This window comes from Physeter macrocephalus, chromosome 18, assembly GCF_002837175.3.
Source record: "Physeter macrocephalus isolate SW-GA chromosome 18, ASM283717v5, whole genome shotgun sequence".
Taxonomy (NCBI): Eukaryota; Metazoa; Chordata; class Mammalia; order Artiodactyla; family Physeteridae; genus Physeter; species Physeter macrocephalus.
In genome coordinates this window covers 61,722,242-61,734,395 of record NC_041231.1, presented here as the reverse complement: position 1 = coordinate 61,734,395, position 12,154 = coordinate 61,722,242, and the positions used below count along the sequence as shown (strand labels likewise).

At 41.3% G+C, this 12,154-nt stretch overlaps 1 protein-coding gene across 1 annotated transcript in view; it reads right to left on the bottom strand.

Annotated features, from left to right (window-relative positions):
* The window catches only part of LOC112062699 (UDP-N-acetylglucosamine--peptide N-acetylglucosaminyltransferase 110 kDa subunit-like), a 14,833-nt gene extending 8,551 nt beyond the window's left edge, over nt 1–6,282 (bottom strand). The window contains exon 1 of the mRNA XM_055080011.1: nt 6,267–6,282. Within this exon, the coding sequence (XP_054935986.1) occupies nt 6,267–6,282 (16 nt within the window). The remainder of the gene's footprint in view (nt 1–6,266) is intronic.
* Nucleotides 6,283–12,154: the final 5,872 nt, after the last annotated feature.

Below are 12,154 nucleotides of genomic sequence, written 5' to 3'. Positions count from 1 at the left end.
TTCTGGGTATAAATCCAAAAAGAACAAAAACACATGTTTTCAAAAACATGTATTTGAAAAGATACATGCACCCCAATGTTCAGAGCATCAGTATTTACAATTACCAAGATATGGAAGCCACCTAAGTGTCATCAAGAGATGAATGGATAAAGAAGATGCGGTACATATAATCAATGGCATACTACTCAGCCTTAAAAAAGAACGAAATTTTGCCATTTGCAGCAACATAGATGGACTTGCAGGGCATTGTGGTAAGTGAAATAAATCAAACAAAAACAAACACTGTAGGATATCACCTATATATAGAATCTAAAAAATACAACAATCTACCAAATATAACAAAAAAAGAGAGTCACAGATATAGAGACCAAACTAATGGTTGCCAGTGCAGAAGGGGAGGAGGGGGCAATACAGGGGTGGGGAAGTGAGAGATGTAAACTACTTGGTGTACGATAGGCTCAAGGATGTATTGTACAACACAGGGAATATAGCCAATATTTTGTAATAACTGTAAATGTAAAGTAAACTTTAAAAAGTATATAAAAAATTTTTTTAAAAAGATCATACTGAAAATTGGAAACAATTTAAATGTCCATCAACAGGAGAATGCACATAAAAATTATTGTATTTCCCTACATGGGAATCCTACATAGTGAGGAAAGTACATGAACTAGACAGATCTTTACATGTCAGCATGGATGAACCTAGCAAACATAACACCAAATAAAGTAACGAGAAATCATAGTAGAATACTAATGTGGTTTAAGAATACTTAGAAATGTAGACTAAATAGAAAGACATCCATGGCAGTGATGGAGACCAGGTTCAGAAAAGTGGTTACCCAGGGTCAGCTGGGGAGGGGCTGTGTTTGGGAAAGTGGCCACACCAGGCTCTTCAACAGGAATGGTAGTGATTCACTTCACACGCTGGCTGGAGGACGGAGGAGTGTCTGCGATGTTATAATGTGACCACGCTGCATGAAAAGCCATTGCTGACTACATCTAGGGGATCTGATGTGCAAGAGCTGGTAGTGGGTAGAGGTATCCAGAATGTGGTGGTAGAAGAGGAACGTTGTACGCGTAACGCCTAAGGCCTGACCAGAGGACGACCATTGTTGTAGAAACTGGACACAAATCCAACTTCTGCGGCCAATGTTAAAAGACAAACTGAGGCATATTTAAAATTTTAACACTTTACACGCGCAAAAATAGATTCAATTCAGGCACCACCAAACCAGAAGTGGTGAGGAGCACTCCAGCCACAGGAGCTGCAGATTTTTATTTTAAAGGGCAGAAGCAAAGCAAGGAAATGACTGACTTGCTATAGCTTTAAAGCCTAGTTGGTGGTTTGTGACTGGTTGTCCTCAGCGGTGTTCGTCACCCTGAGGCGTTGACAGGCTTAGATTTTGGTTGGTTTATCTAGGCAGCCGCATCAGTAGAGCCACCGCAGGCTAACGACCTCCTTGCAGGGTTATAATTTACTAACACCAATTGTCTGAGTCCTTCCTCTTACTCTGTCACTTCACTTCCTACGCCTCAGTTTCTCTTCTGTAAGTGGATATTCAGTAGTAAATTCTGTGTGTAGGTGTCAGTACAAAAGAATGTGATTATTAGTAACCACGATCAAGTCCTGAATTCATGGAGCACGTCACCATTTGCCAACCACCCTGTCAAGTCAGCAGAAACTACAGAAATTGAGAGCTCTCCGCAGAAATTCACACACCCTTACACCAGGTAAGGGACCACAGGCAAACTTTCACTCAGCCTTTCATGTGTCCCTCACGGAGTGCACGCTCTCTCCTGGGCGGGGCGAGCAGAGACATTTGTCGGGAGTTTAACTACTTTTAAAATGCGTTGATACAACCAGGTCTCACTTTTGTGTGGATGAGTCAGCAAATGCTCTTTGGAAACCCCAAATTCTCCTCACCTCCTACCTCTCGCGCTGGCCTGTATCTCGAAGCTCCCGCCTATGCTCCTCAGGCCGCGTCCCCAATGGAGGCGAGGCTGCGTGCGGACGCACGGCGAGCGGGCGGACGTCCTCGAGCCCCGCCCCCACGGGCCCGCCCGCAGACTTAAACCGCATCCCGGCGGCGCGGGGGTCTTTGAGTCTGGCGCCAATAGCCGGCGTTGCGGCGGTGCGGGAGCGCAGTATGGAGGGGCCGGTCCGGCGACAATAGCCGGCGTTGCGGCGGTGCGGAAGCGTGGTATGGAAGGGCCGGCCTAGCTGTGGTCCGTGGCCCTATTCCTTCTGGCTGCGACGCCGGTCCTGCGCACGCTGCGGGGCCGCAGCCGGCGGGCGGTGGGCGCCCGAGGGGCCGGCAGGCGAGCCGGGGCCCTCAGGCAGGTGTGGGCATTGCGTCTGCAGCGTGCGGCCTAGGAATCCTGCCAGCTCGGTGACCCCGGCCAGCCGAGTGCCTTAAGGCTTCTAGGTCTCAGTGTTCTCATCTGTAGCATGGGCTTAACAGGACCCAGTCTCTGTGGCGATTACAAGGATGCACTGTGTTCATGCTTGTAGGCTCTACAATGTAGAACACTTAGCACAGTTTGGAGCATCGTTAATTGTTGCACAGATGTTACCTGGTCTGTTGAATGACTTTGCCTGGTACACACCAAAGCGATTAGGAAATGGATATATCCCCGCTTCATTTCCTTTCCATTAAAACAGGGCTCAGGAAAACAACAATCATTTTTCAATAGTCATATCATGTAGCGGAAAGAGCACAGGTGTGAAGGCAGCTTAGGGTTTGAATTCCAGGGCATATGCTCTCTGTGGCCTGGGCAGGTTTCTTTTGAACTGCAATCCCGACACTTGTAAAATGACATGAAAAGCCACTCTTTCTGTGGGTTCTTAGAATTAATTAAGCAGGTTATGTGTGTAAAGTATCCTGGCAATTGAATGAGTTGTCAGAACCAAGCGCTGCTGGAGACGATGCTTCTGCCCTAGGTAATCTTCCCTTCTACTGGGCGGCAGGTAAACACAAGCACAGAAGTCAGTGCTCTGGAAGAAGTGAGTTCTGGTGCTACAGAATCTTTTTTTTAAATTTAATTTTTATTTTATATTGGAGGATAGTTGATTTACAATATTGTGTTAGTTTTATGTGTACTGCAAAGTGATTCAGTTTTACATATATCCATTCTTTTTCAGATTCTTTTCCCGTACAGGTTGTTATAGGATATGGAGTAGAGTTCCCTGTGCTATGCAGTAGGTCCTTGTTGATTACGTATTTTATATATAGTGGTGTCTATATGTTAATCCCAAACTCCTAATTTATCCCCATCCCCGACCTTTCCCCTTTGCAGAGCACAGAATCTTGGAAGGGAAAGTTCAGGGTAGGCTTCTTGGAGGAGGTTTCATCCTTTCTAAGGATATGTAGAAGCTCCTGGGGTAGCAGGAGGGAGAAGTGTGTGTCAAAGTTTGAGAAATATAAGAAAATATGTCAAAACTAAGGTACACAAGTGGAACTCCGGGTTTGGGAAAGAAATGAGAGTTGATACTGGAAACCTAGTGGGGCCCAACAGAAAGGGGCATTTTTGTCCTGTCAGAAGTTTGGATGTTTATCCTGAAGGCTGTGGGAAACCCTAAAGAACAATGCGATGGACTTCTGGTTTAGAGGCTCACTCGGACCTCCATGTGGAAGGCACTTGAATGGGTGCAGGGTGAATTGTAATCTAAGGGTCCCACTTAAATTATAAAAGGTTGGACTGGATTTTGGAGATCCGAGACAGAAAGGGTGGGGCCTGGTGACCAGTGAGAAAAGGGAGGGCAGCAAGCGTGGGTGACAGTTTACAGCTGCATCTTTTTGTGAGATACAGAGCATAGTAAGAAGGGATTGGGGGTGCAGAGAGGATCTTACTTTCAAAACTAAGGTACACAAGTGGAACTCCGGGTTTGGGAAAGAAATGAGAGTTGATACTGGAAACCTAGTGGGGCCCAACAGAAAGGGGCATTTTTGTCCTGTCAGAAGTTTGGATGTTTATCCTGAAGGCTGTGGGAAACCCTAAAGAACAATGCGATGGACTTCTGGTTTAGAGGCTCACTCGGACCTCCATGTGGAAGGCACTTGAATGGGTGCAGGGTGAATTGTAATCTAAGGGTCCCACTTAAATTATAAAAGGTTGGACTGGATTTTGGAGATCCGAGACAGAAAGGGTGGGGCCTGGTGACCAGTGAGAAAAGGGAGGGCAGCAAGCGTGGGTGACAGTTTACAGCTGCATCTTTTTGTGAGATACAGAGCATAGTAAGAAGGGATTGGGGGTGCAGAGAGGATCTTACTTGATCTTCAGTGCTCTAGAGGGGCTTGGTAGATGGGTCTGGACCTAAGGTACAGATCTGGGCTTTTTGAGAGGACTGGTGTTTGAAAGCCTGGGAGATACTTAGGTTACCCACGAGACGATACACAGAATCATAGGTCTGAGAATTTTTTAAGTGGGAATGTTTGAGGATGCTTATAAGCTGAAAGAAAGTAGGCAGCAGAGGAAGGGTGTGAAGATCTAGGAGAGGAAATGATTGTTCATTTGTTTTCAAAAAGCTGAATACTTATCGTGTGCCTGGCCCCTTTTCTAGGATCTGGGGTTCACACCATCTGTTATCTCTCCTGCAAGGACAGTTCAACTCATACCCTGGTGAGGAGAAGTCAGATTATTCTTTGCATCCCATTCAGGTGTAGGAACTCTTCTGTACCTCTGAAGGGACTTTACTTAACCAGCATAATAACGTAGAAATCGAAAGAAATTATAGCTGGAAGGGACCTTAAAGGCCACTGTACTTAATTTTGCCTAATATTTTACACTGAATTTAAGAAAAATTTATTGCAGAGCCCATTCTCTTCAGAGTCCCTTCACTGAACTTTCTTTATGTCTTCAATCCAGTGGGTCCAGCTTGTAGATTTTGGCATCCTCCTAAATTTGCTTCTTCATCCATATTACATTTTGCCTGGACTATGGCAGAAGTTGCTGGGTGATTTCGGGGCCGCTGGGCTCAGTTCCTCTAAGTTCCTCTCCCTACTCGGGTCGAATGATCTTCTAACATAAAAAGATATGCCTAAAATACTGCTGCTAATGGCTTGCCCACACAGAGTTAGTGCATACTAGCCGCTCAGCGTGTGCTCTGCACAGAGGCGTGTAGTCTGCACTGTGCTCGGCCAAGCCTTATGGGCCTCTTTGGCCCTGATTGGCCCTGAAGAAGGGGAGCTTTTCGGGATCACTCCCTTTATCTAATTGGTCCTTCAGCAGCGGGGCGCCTTTTTGTAATCAGCGGAGGCACCCTTACTGAGCCAGTGATTGCCCCAGGCCTCATCACCTGTGGGATACAAGCTATACTCTCTCCCAGGCTTGCTTCGGCCAGCCTCTCTATTTTCATTTCTGTCTCTTCTCACATTGGACCCCTGGCCTTTAGTCATTGCCACCTGCAGTATTTACTGTGCCCAGCAGGTGTCAGCCTTGAGTGTGTTTGCACAGGTGCTCCCTGTGCAGTTAATGCACCTCCTCCTCCAACTCTGCATAGCCTCATCTTTCTCGATTCTACTTCAGGGTTATCATGAAGCCATCACTTCGACATAACATTCTGCCTGCAAAGGAACGTGTGTGCATAAAGGTTATGTTTTTTTATCTCATGTGATTGAAATTTTGAGTTTACACATGTCCCTCCTTAATGAAGGCTTTAAGGCCAGGAGTCGTTTCTAATCCTTAGCACAGAACAGATGCCTTTTTTTAAAAATGCTTTTTATTTATGATAAAATGTATTGTTTAAACCACTCATTTTACAATAATTTTGCCTTAGGTTCTGAGAGAAATAAAGTTTACAGGAGTCGTGTTCCTGCGATAAGTAATAAAGATGTGACCTTCCAGTTGTGTAAAGCTCTTAAATGCTGTGTAAGTGCGTCTGGTGCGCTAAGGAACCTGGAGCTAAGTGAGCTATTTGTGAGAGAGAGAGACTTAACTATGTTAACAAAGGTAAGCCTTCATTGTGTCCTGCCAACATATGATAGTTGCTTTGGGGGCAAACTAAACCAGTAAAATTTTAAACTTTTCCTCCACATTAAAGGGATTGAATAACTTGCCCACTTTGGTGCACCTGTGTCTGCGAATTGTCCAATTGGAGATGGAGGTTTAGAAAGTGAGTTTCAGTCTTATTTAAGTCTCTTCCCATCAGACTGGTTTCGTGATTTCCTACACACCATGTTACTCCCTGTCTACCTTTTCTTGGTGTCGTTCACGCCTGGATTGTCTCGTGTACCTGCTCAAACCTTGGTCCATTCTCATTTTTACCTTGAAAGGTTGTCATGCCGGATACTGTCAGAACTAATTTTACTTAACTTTGTGTTAAGCCACAAACCAAACATTTTGTATATTTTCTGTTTTTTGTGTTTGTCTATATTTTCATGGTTTCTTGTCAAGAAATATTACGGGAAGGGAAATAGCAAGATGTAAAGAGCAAAAAAGTTATCATTATCTTAAAATTTTTAGAACATCTATCTGCAATCATAATTATAATGCACTGTGGTATGTGTTAAAAAAGGAAATATATGTAACGTCCCATAGGAGCAGCAAACACAGTGGTGTTAGTGGGGGTGTGTCATGGAAGTAATCACAAAGCAGGTGACTGTTGGTTGGGGTCCTGAATCATTAGTGTGTTTTCCCTGTGTCCAGTAGTGGTCTGGAGGGGTCAGGAAGCCTGCCTTTCAATTTGAGGGAACAGAGGGTTTGAGGTCCTCTCTCTTATATGGCTCTAGTATACTGCATAGCACCTAATAAAATACTGGGTTTATAGTTGACATTTATATTGCTGATTGCTCATCAAGATTGGGATGTATCATTGGAAATGAAAATAGGAAAAGTCTTAGGCTTTTTAGGTTTTTCTCTTTTTTCCTATGTCTCAAAAGGTACGTAGCACTTTACTGAATGGTTAGGAATAAAGTTTGCAATATTCAGTATATTCAGTTTTAGTATCTAAAAAGAATTGAACTGTTGCTGTAAACTGGAATAACACTTTGTTACTGACAAGTTTTAGAATGCATCGGTTTGTCAATTACCTGTTTGGGAAGATTGTAGTTAATGATTTTAAGAATGTGGCTATAAACCTCCAATTGACTCAAGAAAAGCAAATAAGTCAAGATTGACATGTATAGGCTCTTCATATTATTGTGTGTGTGTGTTTTTCTTTTCCTTTTAGTTATTTGTCAAGGTGTAAAGAACTCTATCACTCTTTAGATAGTAGACTTCACGGGCTGTATTCTGAAATATATGTAACGTCCCATAGGAGCAGCAAACACAGTGGTGTTAGTGGGGGTGTGTCATGGAAGTAATCACAAAGCAGGTGACTGTTGGTTGGGGTCCTGAATCATTAGTGTGTTTTCCCTGTGTCCAGTAGTGGTCTGGAGGGGTCAGGAAGCCTGCCTTTCAATTTGAGGGAACAGAGGGTTTGAGGTCCTCTCTCTTATATGGCTCTAGTATACTGCATAGCACCTAATAAAATACTGGGTTTATAGTTGACATTTATATTGCTGATTGCTCATCAAGATTGGGATGTATCATTGGAAATGAAAATAGGAAAAGTCTTAGGCTTTTTAGGTTTTTCTCTTTTTTCCTATGTCTCAAAAGGTACGTAGCACTTTACTGAATGGTTAGGAATAAAGTTTGCAATATTCAGTATATTCAGTTTTAGTATCTAAAAAGAATTGAACTGTTGCTGTAAACTGGAATAACACTTTGTTACTGACAAGTTTTAGAATGCATCGGTTTGTCAATTACCTGTTTGGGAAGATTGTAGTTAATGATTTTAAGAATGTGGCTATAAACCTCCAATTGACTCAAGAAAAGCAAATAAGTCAAGATTGACATGTATAGGCTCTTCATATTATTGTGTGTGTGTGTTTTTCTTTTCCTTTTAGTTATTTGTCAAGGTGTAAAGAACTCTATCACTCTTTAGATAGTAGACTTCACGGGCTGTATTCTGAAATGGCAGGGAGGAGATCACATGGCCAAGATCTTAAAGGCGATTTTGTGTTTAAACTTTCAAGAAAACATATGTGATTGAAGCACATTAATATATTGATACAGATGGCAGTTAATTTTTGTCTTTGTTTTTTTTGTGGTACGTGGGACTCTCACTGCTGTGGCCTCTCCCTTCGTGGAGCACAGGCTCCGGACGCGCAGGTCCAGCTGCCATGGCTCACGGGCCCAGCGGCTCTGCGGCATGCGCGACCCTCCCAGGCCGGGGCACGAACCCGCGTCCCCTGCATCGCCAGGCGGACCCCCAACCACTGCGCCACCAGGGAAGCCCAATTTTTGTCTTTTGATACATGTGATACATCAGCTGTTTGTAAAGACAGTTTTAAAAATAATGCCTTAACAACTTTACAGTGGTTATAATGAGTGTATTTAGGCCTAAAATTATTTAATAATTTGACATGAAGCCTTTTTAATAGTTTAATGGTGCAGATCAGGGATAGGTAAACTATGGCTGGTGGGCCAGATCCAGCCCGTTGCCTGGTTTTGTAAAGAAAGATTTTCTGGAACATAGTCGCATCCATTGTTTACATGGTAGCTGTGGCTACTTACAGCCTACGCCAGTGGGGTTGCGTAGTTGCACCAGAAACTGTAAAGCCCAGAAAGCTGGAAATGTTTAAATTTAGATTTGAAAAATTGAAAAATTCTTTGAGCCTATACAGGGCAAGTCCATTAACCCCTGGGGTAGAAAACACTCAAGAACTTGGGTGCTGAAGCCAAATGGCCTAGGTTCAAATTCCCTTTCTCCCTTTTCATAGCATTTGACCATGGGCAAATCACTTAACATCTATGCCTCATTATGAGGTTTAAATGAACTCATTTGTATAAATAGTGCCTGGCACATACTAAGCACTGTGTAAATGATTGCTGTTATTTCTGCTTGGAGCTTTTATAAGCTATAGTTAATAGGAAACTAACACTGACAATTTTCCTTTTAGAGTGTCAAAGGCACTTTGAGTCTTTTATTTTTTTCAAGAATGTAATAAGACTTTTTCCATTTAAAGTCAGTGTTCCCTGTTACCAAAATGTATTTTATGAATATAAAGAATTGAATGTCTTTAAGACAATAATTGTGATTAAATGTCAAACCATTATTTTCCCAAGGCACATCAAACTGGCTGTGCATAGTCCAGGCCTCTAAAGTTTGTGTGCATACTCTAGGTAGCATGTGAGATCCATTTTGTAAATATAGTTTTAAAAATAATGCCTGAGACTTCCCTGGCGGTCCAGCAGTTAAGACTCTGCACTCCCAATGCAGGGGGCCCAGGTTCGATTCCTGCTCAAGGAACTAGATCCCGCGTGCCTGCCGTAACTAGGAGCCCACATTCCACAACAGAAACATCCGGCATGCTGCAACTAAAGACCCGGCACAGCCAAACAAACAAATAAATATTTTTAAAAAATAAATAAAATAATGCCTTAGGAGTTAGGAAAAGAAAATATTAGAAAGTATTTAGCTTTGTATCTATCATTTAAAAATTATCTGTGTAGTTTATAATGTACATACATTATACGTATAGAACTTCGTGTATATAATTTGTTAAAAAATAAGATGCATATTAAAAAATTTTCTTATGGGTTGCCCGGTCAGGTATTTGGAGACCGTTGGAGGACAGAATGATGAAATTTAGAGCCTCAGCAATGATAGAATTTAGAACCAATTCCCTGACTTAGAAGATAAGGAAAATAATTCATAGACTGTAATTGAGTTGTCCAACTTTAAATAACTGTTCAAAAGCAGGTCATCCAGTGGCCGGAATCTAATCACTGACCGACTAGTATCTGGGTCACTGGACTCATAAACCAGAACTGACTTTAATTTCTCAGGTTGATTCTCCTGGCATATATGCTTGATACGTGTGCGTGTAAATCTCTGACATAGTAAGCCATACTCAGTAGGCACACCCTGTTTCCTTATTCAAGCATCTTAATTTCATCCCATTAAATCTTGGAAGTATCAGACTACCAGAAGGCATGAAGAAACCTGGGCTGAGAGTCTTCGTTCCAGGAGACCTGATCTTGACTGTATGACTGGTTTGAGGCGCCTCACTCTGAACTGCAGCACGCTCATTGGTGACCTGGGTGCAAGTGCTTTGGCAGAATCTCTTAGGATTTATGGCTTAGAGGTAAATTCTAAAATTGAAAATATTGAATTTTTAATATGATATATGCTTAGCTTTTGGCATGATACTGTTGTGATAGGATTTTTTTAACGCCTCATTTTTCTGATAGCTTTTATTTTGCTTTTAAACTTTCTCTAAGAGTTGCATATATTATTTATAGAAAATACAGAGTAACCAGAGAACAATTACCTATAATCTTAATACTCAGACGTAATCACTGTTCATTTTGGTGCAGACACTTTCAGTCTTTTTTTTTATAAATATATTTGTACATTTAGGGATTACAAAAATAGAATTGTAGTATACTTGCTATTTCATATTCCTGCTTTTTTCACTTAATGATGTATCATGTAGTATTCCATTGTATTGATGTCCCATAGTTTAATCAATTCTTTGCAATTAGATTTACACAGTTTGCTTTTCCGTGTCAGAAACAATGTGAATACGTTGTATATACATCTCTGTGTCTGTTGGGATTACTTCTGTTGAATAAGGTACTAGAAGTGGAATGACTAAGTGTGACATATTTTTAAGACTTTTGATACACATTGCCAAATTACCATCCAGAAAGGCTATGCCAATTTGTAGTCTACCCCAACAGTGGATGTGAAGCCTGCCTCACACAAACACTGGCTTGTAACACTTTTAAAAACTGTAAAACTACAAAAATGAGTATCTCTCCCTTTTTCATGCAAGTGAGAGTACTCCAAATTTTATAACTTTTTTCAGTTAATTTAGTATGAGCATCTAAGCAAGTCAGTAAATTTGCATCTACTGCCTTTTTTGTGACTGTTCAGTGTTCCATTATATGATATGCCACAGTACACATAGCTTATCCATTCTTGTATATAAGCTATGTCCAGTTTTTCAGTTCCAAATAGTACTCTGATATGTATCCTTACCTATAATTCTATTTCTTTTGGTTAAATTCTTAGAAAGGGAGTTGTTGGGTTAAAAGGGTATACACATTTTAAAGGCTTGGCTTAATCTGATAGGAGAATAACCACATTTTATTTTGTATTCATTTGATTTACTGGTGGTTTACTGGCTGTTTGTATTAATTTGGCTAGTTAATTATACCCTGTGTCCATTCTTCTGTAGTGAGAGTTTGTAAGGCTTGTATCCTATCCTGCCAGATCCATATGTGTGACTCGCTATTTCTGTATGTCATGGGGTGCTGAAAGACTCTAGTTATTTTAATGTGATGTGCCATGCAACACTTAAAAAAGTGACTCATGATAGTTGCCTTTCATGTAATATTTTTTAATACCTGTGCTTTTGTGATGATCCCTTTTGTTTAAATGAGTAGGTTGTTCAGCCCCAGAACTACTAGAATTCATGATCATTTGTTCTAGTTTTTGTCTGACCTTTTGCTGAGAGAGTTCTTGACCATCATACTTTCATGATAGGTTTTTAGTATGTATTGTGTATTCACACATTCTTTGAATTTGTTATTATTTGTATTGTCTTAGACTTGTCTTTTTTGCTCTAAAACTAACAGTTATTACATTTCTTCTCCTTCGTTTTCCCCTTTTAACTAGTTTCAAGTGTGATTAGAAGCTCAAGATCATGATCAAAATAATGCAGTGCATTTCTCAGCTCCACCAGTTTTTGCTTGTGACGTTTACATGCCACTGCCCCCGTGCTAATTATGAACTGAGATTTATTTTGTGGTGTTTTTTGCTCACAGGTTATATACACTTATTCTTCAGTTCTGTAATTGTAAAATATGTTAGGTGATTTATTGGTACTAAAGGCAGGGTTATCAATGCACATCCAAAAAGAGGTTTTTTTTGTTTTGTTTTGTTTTTTTTCTTTATCGGAGTATAATTGCTTTACAATGGTGTTAGTTTCTGCTTTGTAACATAGTGAATCAGATATACATTTATATATATCCCCATTTCTCCTCCCTCTTGCATTTCCCTCCCAGCCTCCCTATCCACACCTCTAGGTGGTCACAAAGCACCAAGCTTATCTCCCTGTGCTGTGTGGCTGCTTCCCACTAGCTATCTGTTTTACATTTGG